The sequence below is a fragment of the Plasmodium malariae genome, assembly GCF_900090045.1.
Source record: "Plasmodium malariae genome assembly, chromosome: 5".
Taxonomy (NCBI): domain Eukaryota; phylum Apicomplexa; class Aconoidasida; order Haemosporida; family Plasmodiidae; genus Plasmodium; species Plasmodium malariae.
Genome location: NC_041779.1, coordinates 1,337,083 through 1,359,366, shown reverse-complemented (window position 1 = coordinate 1,359,366; position 22,284 = coordinate 1,337,083). Strand labels below are relative to the sequence as shown.

Sequence of the window (22,284 nt, the reverse complement as noted above, 5' to 3'; positions counted from 1 at the left end):
AGAAATGTAAACATTAATACTGACAGTTCAACTCCTCTTACATTTAAATCACTCCCTCCCCTTATTACCGATCTCTTTTAAGTGCACACAGCATAACGTTAAATTTATTTTCATTTACTGTAAAATTATTTTTCATAAACTATTTTTCATACAAGTAATTAAAAATAAAATTATAATTCTGTAGAACTCTTTTGTTCATATTGTGTGTTTTAAGGGATGAAATGAAATAAAACTGCATAAAATGGTATAAATTAAAATTGCATAGAATAAAATAATATGGCACAAAATGGTAAAAAATATAATGGTGTAAAATGGAATAAAAATGGAACGGCGTAAAATGGAATAAAATTTAATGGCATAAAAAGAATTAATTAAAAAGGAAGGACAACTTCCTAACATGGGGGTAAGCGGAAGCAGGAAGACTCTTTGCAATATGTATGTACATAAACGTGTGCAAACATAAAGGTATAATAACGTTTTTATAAATATTACAGATATAAGTATGTACGTTATACATATACACATATATAGTAAAACCTTTCCATGGTAATCAAAAACAAAAGATTAACAGTTAAGGATTTCATTTGTTGACTTAGAGATATCTTCAATTATAATCTGACCTTTTTTGTTAAATATGCTACTCTCCTTTTTTTCCTGCATAATTACATTTTTAGGGCATATAAATGGATACATAATTATTTAAAAAAAAAAAATAAATAAAATAAAATAAAATAAAATTTCCTTAACATGAATTCACTGTAATTTGCTTCACTTCAATTTATATCACTTCCCTTTCTTTTCCATTAATAATCGTAATATACTACAAAATATGGACATTCTTATTACCTGTTTGAATGTGTTGAATACCGCGCTGAACTTCTTCTTGTTTTCATTGAGCATTTCCTTTACCTTATTTTGCTCCTGCTGGAAATACAAAGAGAACTGTTTGCGTTAGAAATATTGTCAGTGCAACATGTACTTTTCGACTCAATTATATGGGTATACGTATAGTGTTTGTGTTGTACATGCGTGCATATATACACAAGTATGCATATGTACGAATAAGTGCTAATATGTACGTATATATATGCGCATCCGTTTGCCAATGCACACGCAGCCCGGTTTCCAAACTCACCGCTGTGTGGAGATCGCTAGCAGGGGTATAGCGAGCAAAGACGATGTAGGAAAAAATATGCTTTTCCGTTTTAATTAGAAGTAAGAATGAACTATTAAATGTTATTATGTTGTTTTTGTTACTCCTAGTAATTACAAATTTATTGTAACTACTATGTTTTAATATTCCAGACTTGGGCTTTATATCAAAATTCATAATTTCATCTGCAAATGGATCATTACTTTGTTGATTGTAACTGACGATATATGCGTCAAAATAAGAATCATTTGTGTGGTTGTAAAATATATTTAACTTTGTTTCTGAGCATAAGTTATCATCAACTATAACGTTGATATATTTTTTAGACAAATTTATATAATTAAAAATTTCGACGAATATGTAATTCTTTTCGATAGTTGTCAATTCCTTTCTCTTCTCACTTTTAAGGGATTCCACGAGCACGTAGTTATCCTCTTCCTCGCTGTTCATTTCGCCTCTTTCCACTTCGTCGCTTCCTACCTCACGACTTCCTAGTTCTACCCTCTTAATCATTATGAAAAAACTACAGTGGAATGGCAAATGCGCGAAGAGCTCTAAGCTAAGCACCAAAGCGGAGGCTGTATCCTCAATAATATGAACATATAAGTAATCATTTAGTAACTGCTCTCTGATATCAAAGAGGATTTTATTCATATGGAGGTTTGTTTTATTTTGTTCATCCATTGTTGCATCTCTTACATTTTTTAAATTTATTAAAAAAATTTTATAGTTGCACTTATCTTTTTCAATATTTCTGTGTAATATGCTCTTTTCCTTTTTACAGTTTTCTAACTCGTTTATGATATTGTTATAATCTGCTCTTTCCATAATTTTTCTTTTATCTATATTTATTTTCAAACATGTTTTCTTTTTACTTATACTTTCGATGAATATTTTTCCATCACAGTAAACTACTTCTTCCTTTCTATCTACTACATAGCTCATGTTCCTCTCATACTTGTCCTTTTCTTCTTTATCTTCTACTAATATTTCATCACATGCATGTAAACAAATTTCCTGTTCTTCTACTAACTCATTTGCTTTAGAATTATATTTTTTTTTTAACCCTCTTTGGAATAAATCGCTTTTACTTAGTTCACTCCCATTCAGCATATTGCTGCTACTTTGGCTGGTTACAGAGTAGCTCTTTGTTTTTTCGCATGTACCACCACTTTCACAAGCATGTCTGTTGCGACGACTAGGGCTACTACTGCTGCTTCGATCGCTACTTCCATCGCCGCTTCTACTTCTACCGCTACTTCCACTGCTGCTATCCCCCCTAGCAGTGAGTTCATCCGTACTTTGTGCACCGGAACCAGTCAACGAATACGCTTCGATACCCTGCCTTACCACATTATTAAAAGTGATATCATATTTATATATGATTGGTGGAAGGGTCCCATCACTGGCCTTATCCGTGCCAAAAGGCTTTAACGTTACTATTAACGTATGTTTTGATAGTGCCTCTTTACAAAAGTATGATATGAGCATAGAAAAATGTGTTCTCTTTTTTATTTTAAAATGTTCATTACTTAAAATTTTAAAGTAACTCCTTTCTTTATTTAATAATATTTTCTCGTGTTCCATGGAGGAAAAGCAGCATTCTTCCCTTTCTGCTTTCCTTCCCACTTTATTGTTATCCAAATAAAAGTTGTCATAAAGCTCATCATTTTTACTTTTCTCTCTTTTGAATCTACATTTTACATATATACTACAATTCAGTGGGTTAAATAAATTTATATTAAAGTGGTATAAACAACAACAGTTATACATTACTATTTTCTCTTTTATTTTTCTCTTAACTGTATACATACCTTTAATTAGGTAAATAAAATCACCGTATAAATTGCTTCTTATTATGGCATAACATTCTTGTGATGTTTTTACAGTTGGCTTATATTTTATAATGACATTATTTTTATCTGTATGTTTAAAAATACTATAATTCGTTTTGTTACTTAAATAAATGCATTTAATTTGAGAATTTATGATTTCTTCCACATTAGCATTATCATATTTATGATCATCAATATTTATTTGGTTATTACGACTAATGGTACTATCATAAGTGTCCCCATAAATTTTTCCCCTATTAACATGTTTATTAACTGAAACGTCTGGTTGTGTGTCTTTGCATTTTCCTGCTAATTCTGATTCTGCCTCCCATCCACCATTTTTATTTACACACTCCACAATTTCGTAGCTGTAATTATCAGAATAGCATGTACCTTTATTCGTATTTAAATCTTTTACGTATCTTTTATTTTCATTATTAAAATTAATGTGGAGATTAAGTAGACAATATTTGGTTAAGCATGCAGAGAAATTATCTATAACTAATTCCCTCCTCATTTTTGCTAGTAATATCAAAATGTAATAGTTTATACCCTCGTTCTTGTTATATATGAAAAAAAATCCAATATTCTGATTCTTATAATTAATATTTGTATTTATATATCTTTTGCAATAATTAATTAACTCTTCAAATATTTTTTTATTATCTCTCTCAACGTTTTTTTTACATTTTTTCCTTAACATGTCACTTTTATTTTTCCTTCTACTATGATCTCGTGAGGGGCTTTTCCTCTGAGGGTCTTTTCCACTACTGCTACGTACACCTCTGAGTACATTTATACTTGTACTTGTGCTTCTACTTCTACTGCTATTTCTACTTCTACTTCTATTTCTACTTCTACTTCTACTTCTGCTTCTACTTCTATTTCTACTTCTACTTCTATTTCTACTTCTACTTCTATTTCTACTTCTATTTCTACTTCTACTTCTACTTCTATTTCTATTTCTACTTCTGTTTCTACTTCTACTTCTACTTCTATTTCTAATTTCACATTTTTTAGCTGTTTCTTTTTTATCTTCCTCAGCTAAGTGGCTGTTTTGGCCCTTCCCCTCGTCTTCTCCCTGGGATTTTGCTTCATCTTCGTCGTCATTCACTTCTTCCCTTTTTTCTTCCTCCCATTTCGCCTCGACCTCTTTCTTTTCTTCCTCCTTCTCCTCATTTGGCGGAAAATAAAATTTGTGCAATTCCTTTGCAAGGTCCATTTCCTTGCCTCCTTTATATGTGCAATCTCTGTTTTTACCACTTGGAAAATCATTATAACCACTTTGAAGAGGGTTAGTCCCTTCCACTTCTTTATCTAACTGATCAACCGAACAATAATGAAAAGATTTATTTCTTTTAGTGCTTAACTTGAAGTTGTCTGAAGCCTCTTTTATATTATGAAAATAATTTGGTATTTTTGGCATGTATTTAATATTATGGACGTACGTGCCATTTTTTTGTATCTTAACTTGCTTCTTTTCTATATATTCATTCATGTATGTTAGTAAGAAGTAGTCCTCGCTTTCATTTCCATTATTTTTCAAAACAATTTCTTTATTTACTTTGTCTCCCACGGATGTTTCAAGAAACAGTATTTTTATTGGCTTGTTCAGTTCAATGGTGATGTTCAATTTGTACCAGAAAAAATAATAAAAAAGATGCTCTCTTGTATCATCACCGCTAACGTTGCTTCTGCTTTCACCGCTAACGTTGCTTCTGCTTTCACTGCTAACGTTGCTGATGTTACTAACGATAACGTTACTTCTGTGAAGGTCACCCCTTTCAGCACCTATCAACCGGTAAAACTTAAATATGAGGCACCCCACGAACTCACCTATGTGAGCACTTCTCACACAGAAGGTATACACTTTTCTCTGTTTGGGTAGCATTTCTATAGTTTTATCACCGAATAAAATGAACAAATCAGAATAAATTTTGAATTCACAATGAAACTGCAGTTCGTTATATAATTCAATTTGTACTGTTTTTTTCATTCTGTTTAATAGTTTTATATGAATTGTTTCTTTTGGGTAAGGTTTTTTAATATTGGCTTGAAGCTTAATTTTTATTTGATCTTCTTCATCTTTTATGTTAGTAAAGATAATAAAACATGAACAAGACACTTCTACAATAGAATAACAAGTTACTTCAAAATTAAACGTTTCTACATCTTTAGGTATCTCTACATATTCATTACTGCTAAAAATTTTATAATTTATTTTATTGTTATTATGATCTACTGTGTCGGAGTATGTACACTTATACGTTATAGTGCTATTCGTGTAATTGTATATTGATATAGTTTTCTTAGTTTCTAAATATGCGTTCGTGTTAAATGTTATAATAGAGTTTATATTATTATTTTTCTTATTATTTACATTTGCTATAATTTTATACAACTTGTAACAAATTTCATGATTGCCGATTTGTTCCCTTAAATGGGAATGTCCAATCTGTTCGTAGCTAAGCATATTGCAGTCTGCGTCTTTTTCTGTTTTTAGACCTTCTTTCTGCTGAGTATGTTTATGCGACTTCTTATTCTGCTTCTCTGCTTCTCCTTTCCTCATTAGAAGAACGCAGTTATACTCGAAAACACCGTTGCTCTCCTCTTTTATGCTCAGTTCACATAAATAATTGATTCCCTCTTTTATTATATCATATAATCTGTCTATGTCTAAATTTGGAGTATTAATATGACTTATATAATTATTATAATCAAAATTTTCAAAGGATACAAAATTTTTTTTTATTATCATTTTATCCTTCCTGTCACATGTAATATAAAAACTACTCCTGTTTTTGCTTACATTTTGTAGATAACTTTTCAAATAGATTAAAAAGAATTTCTCGTCCATTTTATTCAAATTGCACAAAATGTATTTTACACATTTCAAAAATTCTTTATTGATTGGATTTAATTTTATATTGAACGAAAAATCATACAATTGAGAATTCATTTTAATTATTTCTTCCTCTTTTATATTATTTATGTAAAAGAAACAATTGACCTTGCACATTGATATCAAATATTTCGTTTTTACATCCTTAACATAAAATAGGATGAAACAAAAATAATAACCTTCCATAAAAGGGAAAAAGTGTAATTGTATTTTTTTTTTCTTCTTTTCATTTTCTCTACTAATAATAATAGGTATTGTATTATCTACATAAAAACAGCTAAAATAGTTTTCCTTTCTATTCAAATGATTCCTTAAATTGCTGTTAATTATTGTACATACATCACACACTTTATATATTTGGTCATTACTTATGTTTAAATTATTTATTATATCTATTTCAAAAATTTTCTTTTTCTTTTCCTCTTTTTTTAAATCCTTTAAATATAAGTGATAAATATTCGAATTTATTTCTACGTTTCGTCCTGTGTTGTTTATCAAATTTATTTCCAAGCATTTATTTTCATATACCTTACCTCTCAAGTTCAAACATTTTACTTCGCTATTATTAAGCATTACATTTAATTGAGAGGAATTCGAAAGGTGCACCTTACTGATATTATTATTCCTCGTTTCGGAATTCTTTACATTAATATTTAAATCATTCCACTCATTTTTTTCCTTCTTTAAATTACTTGCCTGGAGATCTGACTTTTCATGTGTGTCTTTTTCGATAAGTTTAATGCAAATGCACTTTTCATCATCATTATCGTCAGGGAAGTAGTTGCTGAAAGGGGGAAGAAACGAAATGATAGGATGCGTAATAGGAAGTAAACAAAAAAAGAAAAAGAAAAAGAACAAAATAGCAAGAGCGATGCATGAAAATTCCAACGTTGTGACGTCAAATAAACGTTGTTATTAGCAGAAAACTCGCATACACACACAAAATAGGAGAAAAAAAAAAAAAAAAAAAAAAAAATGATGCTTACTTTTCGGCCCTCAAGACTAATATAGCGTAATTTTCATTTGGGGTCAAGGAATCATCACCATTGTTACTTACACTAATCTTTTCAGCTTCATCAGAATTGCATTTACAATCATCCGATGAACACGATGAAAAGGAATAACTTTCGTCAAAATATGTTGTAGTTTCATCGATAGTTTCCTTTTTTTTTCTCCTATTTTTAAAGGTTGAAAATTGAATGCTAGTGTTATTATTATACTTACAAATAGTTTGGTCATAATTTTTGTCTATTTTCAATTTTATTTCTTCTGATTTAAGTGGATCAATAACTATATGATCTCTGTCAATTTGGTACTTGTTACAACCTATTAAAAATACATTATATTTACACTTGTAATTATTTAAATTGTAGATGGTTATAACACGCTCCTCAGGTGTAGTCAGATTAAGTTTAATAATACCTGCCTTTTCATTTTCGTTTTGATTACAAGTATTTTTCTTTTTATTTTTGTTATTGCTTATCATTTCTTCCTTTATAAGACCAACGCAATTTGTGTAGGAGGCGAAATCATCCACAACTAAGTAGTAACTAGGCAAATAGCTTGGTAATATAAAATACATAGAAGCCAAGAACAAAAATATGTGAATATAATTAAACTCAATCAATACTTGTCTACTTATTAATTTATCTAATTTCATTTCATGCAGAATTATTAACAAAATGTCTATGTTATATATGTAATCCTTTTTAGATATACATTTTGTTTTTATTTTATTTTTAAAAAACAAATAATACGGAATGTGAGAAATTATAGTATATATGATTATTACTAAATCTTTTAAATCGCATATACTTGTTATTTTATCTTTTTTTTCCATAATTTTTTTTTTTTTTTTTTCAACATAAAAGTTGGACCTATTTAATATGAGTGGCACATCATTATTCTCCATACATTTTGAAGAAGTCTCTTCCTCCTCTTTGCTTTTATTCATTGGTACATTAGGAAAAATTAAATCATTTTGTTTTTGTTGTTGTTTTTTTATTTTCTCATTATCCTCTTTAAATAAATACCTTTTATATTCTACATTTGCAAAATTTATATTATTATAATGAAAATACAACCATTCAAATAGTATGTATTCAGCACTCTTAAAATAGTGAAAGCATGGTTTTTGTTCCTTTACCACTGTATCTCTTTTAAATTGTACATTGTCTTTCTCTTCCTTTTCCTGTTCCTCCCCTTTGGAATATGTTTTGTTTCGAATATTTCTCTGTGTAGTTTCCTTATCATCTCTATTTATAATTTGTTCATGCTTTTCTAAAGATATATCTCGCTCCTTTTCCACCCCCTGTTCGAATTCCTCACAATGAGTGAAATTATTAATTTTATTTACAACTGTTTTTAAATCGATAAAATTATTTTCATAAAAATTAAAATAATTTATCGTGTAGGTATTTTTACCATTATTCATTTTTTTTTTCTTTATAATACTATTATGATGTGTGGGTCTACCATTTTTCATATAAAAATTGGATAAGTAATTATTTTTATTTTTCCCCATATTGATTACACTGCTAACTTTAGCAGATTTATCTTCGTAAGGGTTGTTATCCTTTGGAGTAATATTTGTTGAACTACTATTTTCTTTTCTCTTTGATGTTTTTCTTTTCTCACTTAGAAAAATGGTATGTTTGTTTGGCTCTTTGTCTTGTTTATTTAAAACAATTAGATAGTTTATTTTATAAATTTTTATGTTTTCATTGAGTTTATTTTCTATGTTACACACTTTTATTCCTCTTAATTTATTCAAAGAGGTTACATTGACACAGCTAAATAATTTTTTATTTAAAAGTTCGAACAATATAGTAATCCATGAGTAACTGAATAACTTTAAATGAGTTTTAAAAATTCTATCTAAATAAAATATTTTATTATTTCCATTTGTTAAAAAATTTTCTACATCTTCAATTTGTATACATTTTCTTTTATTAATTTCTTCTTCTCCTCCTTTGCCCTTTTTTAGGTAAAAGTAGTCAGGTACTTTGTCGAAGATGTACCAAAGATACAAATCTAGAGGTAATAGGTTTTCATAAATTATATGATACACTAGTAAGTTTTCCTGTGTAGAGGGAAAAAACGAAGATGAATGTTAGCGGTGTGGTGATATAAGCTGATTGTAAGCATGGACACGCTTATAGCATCATGGCTGTACGTAAATGTACACACACCATCACAATCGCACAAACACACATATGTAAATGCGCATGAGCATAAGCTGGTACACCTGTTTAGGTGCTCCTCCACAAAGAGGTGTAAATATTAAAACACATGAAAACATGCAAAACGTTAAGAGGAGAAGAAAAAAAAGGATGAAACTTGGATTTTCCTTTAGTTAACAAGTGTAGCGTAGACGGGTCAAGAGTAACGAGAGCACGCCTCAGTTTTATGTACACGCACGCACACACGGAAGTAGTAAAGCAAAACAATTATAATAACAATAATAATAGTAATAGTAGTAATAGTAATAGTAATAATAGTAATAATAGTAATAATAGTAATAATAGTAATAATAGTAATAATAGTAATAATAGTAACAATAGTAATAATAGTAATAACAATATCAGCGAAAGAAAAGCAAAATGAAGGAGGGAAAAAATAATGCTCACCTCCTCTAAGTATTTCAAAAGAGCTTTCATATTTTTTAGGAATTTTTCCTGGAGAAAATTATTTTTTTCCAAGTCTTGCATTGATATATTTTTATAAGATTTTACGTCATTTATTATATTAACTATATTTTGTATATTTTTATTTGGGTATAGTAAGAAAAGCTCATACAATAAATTAATAAAAAATAGGAATAGATCGTTTGTATTTTCTATAACACTTGGAGCATAGTATTTACTTAGTAAAATATTTTGAAGAAATATAAAAACATAATCCTTAGTTATTTCACTTATGTTTAATAAATATTTTTCTTTATTATAATATACATTTGTTATATGTTTTATTTTTAATTCTTTGTATATACATACGCTTTTTCTTATGTCCCTTTGGCCCGCATTTTTGCTGTAAAAAGACAGAAATTTACTGTTTCTCTCTTGGCAATTACATCTAAGCATGTTATCATCACAACAAACACTGCTGCATGTACAACTGGTAGATTCATATTCGGAATTGTATACGCATTCGCCTCCATTTGTTTTCTCTTTGTTACTCCTCCTGGTATGGGACATATCTTTAGCACTCTGCTTATCTCGGTCATCTCTGTAAGTGCTGCAGTGGTTGATGTTGTGTTGTGTATCCCCATATCCATCATCCCTATCCTCAATACCTTGATCGTTATTCCTATAACCGATCGGGTTATCCTTTATTTTCTCTAACTCTGATAAATTTTTCTTTCCACACTGAATATGCATATTGTGCAAAGCAGGCATCGAAGGAGAATGGTTCACATGTAGATGTTCATTTTCTTGATCCAATTTATCAAAAAGATAATCAATGTTTTCATCAATATTTACAAATAACGGAATGACATACTGGTCATGATCTAACACAGTTATAATGATATATGTCTTAAATTTCAAATTTCGGATAGCCATACATTTTAAACATACATCTACTTTTTTTATTTTTTCATTTATTTCATTTCCGTTCGTAAAATTTAATGATATGGAGAAATATTCTTCGTATAAATTATTAAGGTAGTAATTAACTCGGACATAATTATAACCACTGTTGTATATATGAAAAGGGAAAGTAATGTATTCATTTAATTTGTTATGTATGATATTAATATACGTTACATCGAAGAGCAATCTCGGTATTTTACAACTTAGAAGCATAAAAATACAATAATTTATTTTTTTCAATTCCATTTTATAGTTCGATATTATTATCTCTTTTGAGCCTCCTTCTTTTTCATTACTACTCCTTTCTATATGATCCTCCACAGGATCGTACGATATTGACAATATATCTACGTATCGTCCACTTTGTGTAAAATTTTTTAATTTCACTTGTATCTCTACTTCCCCTTTTGGTTCCAGTGTTCCTTCCTTTTTTCCCAGCTCTATTTCATATTTCTGCCAGTAGTTCTGTTTGCCTGTATTGTCTGTCTTTTCTTTATCAAATATATAGCCTGTGTCTCCTACGCCTCCTTTCTCTCCTATTTCTCCTCTTTCGTTTCTTTTTCCCACTTTGCTTTCTGTGCCCCTTTCTACTTTTAGAGCCTGTACGGTCTTTTCTCCATTCTGTCCCATATGTCCCCATTCGCTTCTTCCCTTCTTGGGGATATCTTTTCTCCCCTTCTTTTGTGCCTCTTCTTCTAGAGTGGAGTGAACCGTTCCCTTTTCAACTCTCTCCCTGCAATCTCCACCTCTTATTCCGATCAAATAATTTTGTTTTTCCTTTTCATTGCATATATCTATTTCCCACCGAACCACCTGACTGGACGCATTTCTAATTTTTAGAATTTTCGTTTTTTCCTTTGTAAAGTAGGTTATTAATGCTTTATCTGAACTAGAGGGAAGCATATCTTCAAAGTAGAGAAAATAGGGTTCTACTTCTAAGCAGCTGGCCCTAATTTCTATTTTTACTTCCTCTTCTTTCATTCCATACGCGGTATGATAACTATTACCATTGTTACTATTATCATTATTACTGTTATCATTTTTACCATTATATCTTAATAAACCATTAAATGCGATTTCTTTTTTTAGGCACTTGTTATAATAGCACTGAAAATACAAGGAAGCAAAACTTTTTGGAGGAATATTAATTCTATACATTTTGGGAAGGGGTACGCCCTTTTCCCCTTTTTCGCTAAACCTTATTTCGCCTTTATGCTTATAATACGTACTTATAAAATTATAAAGTTTTATAAACTGATTATAGTAATACTTGGTACATTCATCTGTTAGTATATCTTCGTGTTCTAATTTTGAAATTTTACTTAAAATCATTTGGCTATCTATCATCTCATCCGCATTTTTATATTCCTTATTATTTGACATCATTAATTTTTTTTGTCCTTTGTTATTTGTGTAGATATTTAAAAAGGATAGCTCACTTAGATCTAAAATTATGCTTTCCTCACACAAACCTTTGTTTAGAATATTTATTTCATAATTTTTTATTTCATTACTTTCTTGTGCCACTTGTACGTTGTTGCAGAGGAGCACGTTGGATGGGGAAGGCTGAATGTCGGGGCATCGTAAAGTAGGAGTGAACAGGAAAAGGGAAAGAATTGAAAAGGAAAATGTACAATGCATGAAGTGAAGAGAAAAAAATGGTGATACAAGAGGAATACATAACAATGCATGCACACACACGTGGACGCACATTTTATTAGACAGAACAAATTATTCTTTCTCCTTTACTCAAATTACAAATGAGAGAGTAAAAAACACATGCATAAATTCATTTTCATAAATGAAAACGTGTAAATCCTATTTGAAGTGCCTACAGTTTTACTAACCTTTGCCGTTATAGGAATAACCAAGTTCTCCGAGCCTCTTATGCGGAAAATAATTTTATCTTTAATTTTTTCACTCTCCTTCAGATTTATGCACACAGTAATTTTCGATTTTTCATTTTTATTAACAAAATTGTATTTTGAAATTATACTAACGCAATCGGGCTTGTAGACGCACTCGAAGGAGAGAAGAGAGTCACCTTAAGAAGGGGGCAAAGTGCATAATTGGATGAAAGAGTAAGGTTACAAGCGAATAAATAAACATGATAAACAGAGAGAATAGGCCTACGGGCTCACGGTACAACGAGTTTGAATTATAAAAACTCCTTTTTCACCGATATGCCCTATGCTGCAATGCAAAACGCAGGGGAGCTGCTACTTCACTGTGAGCTTATCTAATATATTGTAGTAATAATGTAGATGTATAAATGATTTACCACATATACAATAAATTTGTTAGCATATTTTTTAAAAGAGGAATATATTATAATAGTAACAAAATGCGTCTTATACAATCCTCCCTTACTTGTGTTGGTTAAGTAAAAATCCTTTTCATAATTTTTATTTAAAAGTATGTGCTCGAAATTAATCTCTGTTGTGTTTACTTTATAAAATACCTTATTTACAAAACATTCGCATTTCACACTGTAAGGAGAGAGATTACATAAGTGGGTGTGTGTTTTGAGCAGCAGAAAGGGGGGAGAGGAAGACACGTAAGCTCACGTTAACGTGCCGGGGAGTACATATACACATATATACATTTGTGTATATATATACATATATATGTGTGTATGCCTATTTGTGGGTATGTATATACCGCATGCGCTTGTATGTATACGAAGGCAAAAATGAGTGTAACCTTTTGTATAGCCTACTGCCGTCCAAGTAGATTTGAATAAACTCTTCCACATTACTGGCATTTTGGGGTGCAATAAATTTAACAGGCACAGTTTTATAAGCATTACGGGGTATCTAAAAAGTAAACATATACATAGGAGTGAAGAATACCCATGCACGAGGAATGTTTATCATCCGTTGGTATTGGTACATATCTAATTTTGGAGAAGCGTTCGTCTTTCTGCTTAATTTTTTTTTTTTTTTTTTTTTTTGTAGTTTTACGGTAAATTCGGCATCCACTTTAAAAAGCTGCTCGTTGCAAGTAGTTCTTACGCAAATAGGGGTATTGAAGGGGTTGTACATGACTAGTTTATTTTCCTGAATCATCCCAAGATCTGTACCTTGAAAACGAAAATATAAAACATCGCTAACAAGTAAAACGTTTAAATATACTAAATTCGCTTTAATTATGATGAATTCTGTATACGCATTATTAATTTTTAGCTGTATCATTTCTTTGTATGTCTGTTCAAGGAAAAAGTCGTTTATAGAATTGCTGAAAATTTTATTTGATTCATCATAGGTAGAATTATTCCCTTTTTCATTTAGCACACACTTTATCTCTTCATTTTGAGGTGAGGTTTTTTCATTTAACTGCTCATTAAAAATTTCACTAGATTGCTTAAATATAGAATCATTTTGATAATTTCTGTATCTATTTATTAAATTAGTATGAGATAATAACTTGAAGTTTATATTTACATGCTTGTCCGAATTTTTGCTCAAAATTAAAATGTCCTTATTTAGCTCTATGTTATCACTATGTATGAAATTTATTTTTACACTGCAATCTTTATTACTGTTGGTTATTACAAACTGTTTTTGGTAATTATTATTTAACAGAACGTTATCAAAATGAATTATTTTTGGAAAATTAACATTATTAAGTTGATGTTGCTCTAAGATCTCGTGAAAAAACAAATCCGCATCCTTTTTACTCATTTCTTCTATATCCTTTTCTTTAAAAATTTTCTTTTTCATGTTCATATATTTTTTTCTCCTCTCCTCATACACCGCATGTTGAATGCATGTGCTACTAATCTTGCAAGCTTTACCCGTTTTGTAAGTTCTATTCGTCTTGCTCATTTTGCTCTTTTCATCCATTCTACCCATTCCAGTGTCATTAAGATATATATTTAGATCTTTCACTATCTTGTTAATTCTTTCTTCTGCTCTTTTTTCCCGCTTATAATCTTTATCATGCACTACTTTGTCATCGTTATTGTTATCGTTATTATTATCGTTATTGTTATCGTTATTGTTATCGTTATTGTTATCGTTATTATTATTGTTGTTTATTTTTCCCCTCTTTTTTCGTTTTTTATACATATATTTTAATATATCGTTATATTTTGATTTGTTATCTTTTAAAAAGTTCATGAAACTCTCATTATATTTATACTTATCGAGTTTCCCATCTTCTAAATATAAGTTTCTGTCTACTCTTTCTAATTCCAAATTTTTTATGATTTGTTCATATATTTCGTCATTTTTTTTTTTGGTAGATGAAGATGAAAATTTACTATCAACAACATCCCCATTGTAATTTGTCCTTTTCTTGTTTATCAAAATTGTTGAAGACACATGTCTTGATGCAAATACAGACTTAACCTGTGCATATATTAAAAGAACAAAGAAATATAAATTATTACAAAAAAATATGTACATATATTCATCAATATTTTTAATGGTATCACATTTTAATTTAAGCGATATAATGTCTTTCCCTAGAGGGACGATACAACCTTCTTTCTTATTCAATGTTAGATAAGGAATTTTAGAAATGCAATAATTTATTTTTAAAAACTTATTCTTATTCATTAATTCTATTATTAATGTCTTTCCTTCATTTAACGTAACTGTTTCGTAATTTAGAAAATAACTACTTGAGGCGAAACAAGGAAATGTTAAGCAGAAGATGAAGAACAGTTTTATTTCTTCATCGCCCCTATTTGTGCTGCTATGCATATCTGTATATCCATCCCTATTTGGAGTATCATCATTTCCCTTTTTTTTATCCTCATCAACTTTCCTAATATGTAGATTTAACTCCAAAACAGCAGGAAAGTTGAGCAAATACGAAGTATTTCTGTTTATTTTTTCTAAAAAATTAATATCACATTTCGATTGGAGCTCAAATAAAATTTCATGATATCCTAATTTTTGAACAGGATAACCTTCTTCTTTATCTAACTTAACAGTTATGTTATCCTCAGCCTTTAACCTCTTTTTTGCAATAGTAAACAACTTTTCTTTTTCTCTTTTTTCTTCTTCACTTAATTCATTTTCTGCTTTATCGTTTAAATCTGTGAAGGGCAAGAGATACAAACCAAAAGGGAAAACGAACATGTGAGTTATAAAGGGAGTCTAATGTGCGTGTAAGAATATACATTTGCACAACTTGGGGTGTATACATATATATATGCAAAACTTGCCTTGAGTAACTAAAAAATGATGTAGATAAAAAAGAGTAAATTACAGAACATCAAATAAGATTGCACAAAAAGGGTATGAAAAAAGGCAATCGAGAGGGTGAGCAAATACTGCATTGTACGCCTAAAGATGACCACCCATAAGGGAGTGAAATGAATTTTCAATAACTATTGTGTCATTGTGTGTATTCGCGTGTATGGGTGTGGGTATATATGCGTGTATATGTTTGCATATATGGGCATATGTGCTTGTACCCTTGCATACACTAATTCGCATGTTCATTTGTGCCTGCCTCTTTTTTTTTCTTAATTTTGGCGTAACCGTGCATGAGCAGCCCTACATCTAAGTTGTTGTCATCAGCGTACTTTTGAAAATTCTGTATAGAATAGAATACATTCACTTTACATATTTCATACTTGCAAAATATGGGGTAATTATTTTCATTTTTTAGTCGGCCTTGAAATTTTCTGTTATTTCCATAATACATATAATTAAGGTTTATTTGATTAGTTTTTACATTGTCAAAAATAAAGGAAGTCTGACTGTTTACAAAAATTGCAATTATTATTATGTTTTTCGGTTTCTCACAGAAGTAACTATGTTCTTGTGTTAAGACTTTATACGTACGCTGAATTTTTTCTTCTTTTGTATTTATTATTTTGATATTTATTATTTCACTTTGATTTATATCCAGGTCAATAGATGTTTTGTCAAAATCGATGATAAGATTATTTTTTTTTTCGCTCATTTCTTTTTTGATTATTTTGTCTTCCTTCTCTTTCGTTTCTATATTACCGTTGAAGCGAACTAATGCATGTTTACCACCATCAATTTCGTTGTTCCTACTTTGTTCATTTCCTTCTTCTATAAAATTTTCCTTACATATAGTGAAGGTCCCTTTTTTAGTCCCTTCATTCCTTACTTGAAGAGAAAAATGGTAAGTCATATTATTTTTACATACTCCAAAGTTTATTATGTTATTAAAAACGAATAAAGGAATCTTCTTTTTAATGTAAATGGGTATATGCAATGTCGAATATTCGCTCTGTACTTTCACATATACTGTGCACTCTATATTGTTCAGTTTACGTAACAACCCCGTTTTGTTATTATTATTACTTTTACTATTACCATTATTATCACCACTATTACTATTGCTATTGCCACTATAGTATTTACATTTTTTTGTATCAAAATTGCAAAAAGAGAATTGTACTAATATTTTTTCACTAGTTCCTGGAGCTAACTTTTTTTTTTTTAGCCCTTTTATTTTTAAATATATTGAATCTGACTCAAATATTTTAATGTTCTGCGTTTTTGTACATATATTTTTTATTGTCAAGACCTTTTTTTCTATTATATTATTCTTATTTTTAACAAAAACATCTACATTTTCTGCACAGTCATAAAAAAATTCGAGAGATTTCGGTTCTACATCTATAAGATCAAACTTATTCGTTACTTCTTCGTTCATTATACTTCCACATTCAGATTCACTCTTTTTTATTCCTTTTTCTACAATTATTTTCTCTTCTTTGGTTTTCTCTATGAGTTATATATATATTTTTTTTTTTTTTTACTTTACAAACGTGTGTAAATCAAGTACAAGTAATTTTACATTGGGTACATAATGAACGTAATTATATGTGATATATAGCACATATACACGTATATATGTAATATTATAGATACACTTGCGTATATGCACAGTACATTATACATATATGTGCATATATACTTAAGCATTAGCGTTCTTTTACACTGCTTTTTAACGTTGAGTAGTAATTTTTATTACTGTCTAATTTATCATTCTCATGCCCTATTCGTGATATCTCTTTTTAGCAGTAATTTTTTTTTTTTTTTAAGCAGCGCTATGTTTGCGTTAGTAAGTTTTTCATTTTTATGTGTGCATTCAAAAAAAAAAAAAAAAAAAAAATGAAAAAAAAAAATAAGTGAAAAATGAAAAATAAAAAATAAAAAATGAAACATGAAAAAAAATAAGTGAAAAATGAAAAAAAATAAGAAACGAAAAATGAAAAAAAATAAGAAACGAAAAATGAAAAAAAATAAGAAACGAAAAATGAAAAAAAATAAGAAACGAAAAATGAAAAAAAATTAAAAATTAAAATAAATGATAAATAGTAAATAATAACATTAAAATAAAACATGACAGAATGAAATTTTTTCGTGTATTACAAGAGAAGTAATTTTAAAACATGGCACTTAAGTTGTACACAAAATGTGGGTCTACTCGTACTTATATATCTATGCATACAAAAAAAAGAAATATACATATATGTATATATATGTATATATTATATATATATATATATTGGTATATATTCATAGATATGATATCCTTTATATACATACTTGTACACACTAACGTGTTTCCACGAGATTCACAATGGGAGCACAAGGAAGAGGAAAAGCTGCAATTAAAAAACAATACATGTACACATAAGCAAAAATAGGGAAAAGGCAATTTTGCTAAATCATATCTAGGGAATATATATATATATATACATGAATGCTTAACATCCTTATACATGTAAGCACTTTTGAAATTCATAAATCACTGATTAATAAAAATATATATAGGAATCCTTATAACATCATCTTCTTTACTTATATTTTTATACTTCATCGTGACATTTATAAATCCTAATTTTTCTCCAATTTCTGTTTTATCTATTTGTAAATAAATGGTATACTTTGAGCTAATGCAAAATAATTTATCCTTAAATATTGCTTGTACAGGTAAATCATTGTCAATATTAACATCAACATGTATGTTGTATTTACTATGATTATATATGTCTATTTTATATTTTTTATTTTCATTTTTTATTATAATAAAATCTATGTAAGTACCTTCTCTTAATCCCCAATATTTCTTTTTATAACAATAATTTTTAAAAATATAATCAAATATATATTGATTTAAAAGAACTTTTTCCTTTTTATTTTCATCCCCTGATTTGTTCACAATATTAAATTCGTTAGCTAGATCCGACATTTCGATAAAATTAGTAACTTGATAGTTACACAAGTCGTCTCTTTTGTTGTGCACTTCTTCACTATGCTCTTTCGTAGGAACTTGTTCAATTGATGTATCTTCAAACGTTAATGTTTCATTTTGATTTATATTTTTCTCATCATATATATTTTTTACTTCACTATTATATGAAAAGCATGAATTATCATTTTTCTTATTTCCTGTATTTTTTAGCCTGACCAAGTCATCTTTATTATTTAAAATTTTATTAATATTATAAAAAGAGAATTTGTGGCGAAATATTTTCCTTTTTCGATGCTCTTCTATATCACTACTTCCTTTAAAATTTTGATAAAAGTTTAAGTACTTATCTTTGTATATATTTTTCAAAGTTTCTATCGTTTTTTTTTTTTCATATAAATTTAAGAAAAAAAAAAAACTTCTGACTTTTTTGATGTCGTCACTAATAGCTTTTATTTTTCTTGTACTCGTTTTTATTATATAAATTAGTATATAAACAAAGATAAAAAAATTCACTTTTCTAAACATAATTGCATTTTTCTTTTCATAACATTTTTCATAAATGTACTCCTTTATGTTCTGGTTTTCTTCTAATGTGTAAATGTAATGTTTCTTCCTAGTGGGTTTGTCCAAATTGTTGTCGCTGCTATTGCTGCTATTGCTGCTTTTCCTGTTTCTTGTAGCCTTTTTCTTGCTTAATTTTTCATTAAGATTAAATTCCTTTTTCAGTGTATTTTCCCCATCAATATTTTCTCCCTTTTCCTTTTCGTTTCCATTTACATTGCCATTTTTTTTTGTTTTTTTCTTTTTTGCCTCTTCATCCTGTTTTCTTGCCGCTTGTTGTGTGTATGAATGACTTTCCTTTTTCACCAAATTTTGATCACCTTGCCTTTTTTCCTCCCCTTGTTCATGCTCTTTTTCATCTTGAAACTCCATTCTTTTATTTTTCCCTTCGTCTAAATTGCCGACATCCCCCTGCTCCGTTTTATTGTCTTTGTATGTTACATCAATTTTATATTTATACCTTTCAAAAATGTTTTCATTAATTTTGTCGAAATAATTAACTGTAAGGATCCATATCAGTTCACACTCCTTTTTTGAATTAAGAAAAGTTTTTATAATTTTTAAATCTTCACAAATATTTATGATATCAAACATAGATATATAATTCGTATATAAGTTCATATCTTTAAATAAATCAACGTTATTATTTGTTGTGTTGTTTTTAATATTTTCGACATCTTCTTTTATTTTATTAAATAAATTTACATAAAAATTATACAATATTTTAACCGTTCCTATTATCTTTTTCGATTTTTTTTCTGAAATCATGTCATTATGATAATTTAATTTATTTTTTTTTTTTTCCAAGTTCTCATTTATATTTACGTCTGAGTAATTTATAATATTCACTTCTTTCTTTTCTATAATTTTATGGATATCATCATTTCTGTTATATTCTGTTGTGTCTTCCTTTAAATGTAACTTATTTGTTATGCCACCCTTTGATTTATACTGTCCCATCCCTCGTCCATTGTCCCCTTCATTTATCTTTTCCTTGTCTTTCTCTTTATTTATATCTTTTGCTTTTTTATCCTTCTGTTTCTCTTCAATTTTCTCCTTTCTTCCTTTATCATCTTCATTTTTCCTCATCTCTCTTTTATCTGTTTTATTTTCACCTTTTGATTCATTTTTTTTACTTGCTTTACTCTCATCGCCCGAGTAACTGCTATTGTTACTGTTACCTGAACTGTTCAAGTTTTCTTTTCCTTCATAATCTATATGTTCATAAATAATAATCTTCACATTTTTGTTCTCCAATTCTGTGTGTACTTTTTTTCTTACATTTATAAATTCTTTATATAATTCTGTGTCTAAATCTGGACTTCTTTCCTTCTTCTTAATTCTTATAACATCGTATATTGGTTTAAATGAAGGAGCTTTCATTTTTTCTTTTTTTTTTTTTTTTTCTTTCTGTACTTTTTTTTTAATACCAATGATATATAAACAGCATAAGACAATATGCAATGAAGCCTAAAAGCCTATTTCAAAATCTAATATATGTTCAACTAATTAGTAGAATGACACACGCCCTTTTAAGATTGCATTTTTTTTTTTTTCTTAATATAAAAAGAAGGTCTCTTATCAAGTAGGGGGAAAGTTTTTCAAGTTAGCCAGTCTTAAAAAGGGCTAGTTGGAAAAAAAAAAAAAAAAAAAATAATAAAAAAAAAAAGTACAATAAGTATGAAGCGTATAAATAGGAACGATAAGTTCTTTGCGATTATATAATTTATTACACTTTCACCAAAAATTAAGTTATATTATTATTTCCTATGTATGCTCCTTTTTGCATGAACATATATCAGTTTCCCTTTGCACGCACTATAAAGCCTACATTCATAAATGAATACCCATATGAATATATTAACATGCACATGAATATATTTACTACGTGTAAATGTGTATATTATTTTTATCCTTCAAAGTATATGCCTACAGGTTTTTAGTTCACCGGGAAGGGAATGATTAAGACAAAAGTAAAGTTACGGAAAAGAAATTTTCGAAAACGATAGAAGGGATTTCATGTACAATTTTTTCGCAGACCTCTATATACTCTCTTTTTTGTACGCATTTTTTTTACCATTTTGTGCGTCATATTTTTGGACATATTTTTTTCTTTTAAAAATATGAACATATGGTGAACAAGAAAAGAACATTTGTGTGCCAAATTTCAACACATTTTTTACCTTCTCTCTTTTATTATCACATTGATTAATATGCATTATAATCATATATTTGCGAAAGGTGTTCCTTCTGGTAAAGCTATGTGAGATAAAATAAATTTAACTCTGTGCTTTATATTTTTTTTAATATTTGCATTTTATTTTATATTTTTTTTAAATAAAGACTTCTTATACGTTTTATACGTTTTATACTTTTTATACTTTTAGTTTTTATTTTTAATTTTATTTATATTTTTTTTTTTTTTTTTTGAGATAGCAAGAATTTATCAATTTAAATTTTTGCATAAATGCGAAATGTTCTACATTTTATACTGTTGTTTTTGAAAAAGGCTTTATAAAAAATTACAATCTTTTCAAAAAAAGAAAATTATAATATCACACACTTTATACTGACTTTTACTGGCATATGCTGGAATGCAATGCCATATACTGAGAGATAAACGAACTTGTTAATTTACGTCCTTTGTTCTTTTTTATCCTTTCTTTTTTCGTATTAATCGTACTCATCAATTTCTTTTTAGACGTTCATTTGATAAAAAAAAAGGAAAAACATATTTTTAACTTTATAGTAATCATTTTGAGAACGTACTCATTTAATTAGCCGTGTGAAAAAAGCATCATACATTTAATTGTAGTTTTTAAAGAAGGGCACATATATTCTATTTATATAAAAATACAACTTGTTCTCGTGAAAATTGATGTTTTTAAAATAAGAGGAAAAGTTATGTCGTACTTTCTTTCTTATATAATTTTTATGGAATATAAATTAGAATAAGGGAAATTAAAAAATTTTTTTTTTTTTTTTTTTTTTTTTTTCCGTACAACCTCAATACGGATAAAAATACGCCAGGAATGAAATATGTGC

At 28.5% G+C, this 22,284-nt stretch overlaps 2 protein-coding genes across 2 annotated transcripts; both read right to left on the bottom strand.

Moving 5' to 3' along the window:
* Positions 1-564: 564 nt before the first annotated feature.
* Positions 565-17,130, bottom strand: PmUG01_05035500 (conserved Plasmodium protein, unknown function; the record flags this gene model as incomplete). Its single annotated transcript, XM_029003569.1, has 10 exons — positions 565-654; positions 847-942; positions 1,136-6,674; positions 6,877-8,972; positions 9,520-12,048; positions 12,330-12,526; positions 12,853-12,971; positions 13,186-13,298; positions 13,446-15,529; positions 15,978-17,130. The coding sequence occupies 10 exons, from the start codon at positions 17,128-17,130 to the stop codon at positions 565-567; spliced, it is 14,016 nt and encodes a 4,671-aa protein (XP_028860502.1).
* Positions 17,131-18,231: 1,101 nt separating this feature from the next.
* Positions 18,232-20,622, bottom strand: PmUG01_05035400 (conserved Plasmodium protein, unknown function; the record flags this gene model as incomplete). The annotated part of the gene is made up of 1 exon (XM_029003568.1): positions 18,232-20,622. The coding sequence occupies one exon, from the start codon at positions 20,620-20,622 to the stop codon at positions 18,232-18,234; it is 2,391 nt and encodes a 796-aa protein (XP_028860501.1).
* Between the last annotated feature and the right edge of the window lie 1,662 nt (positions 20,623-22,284).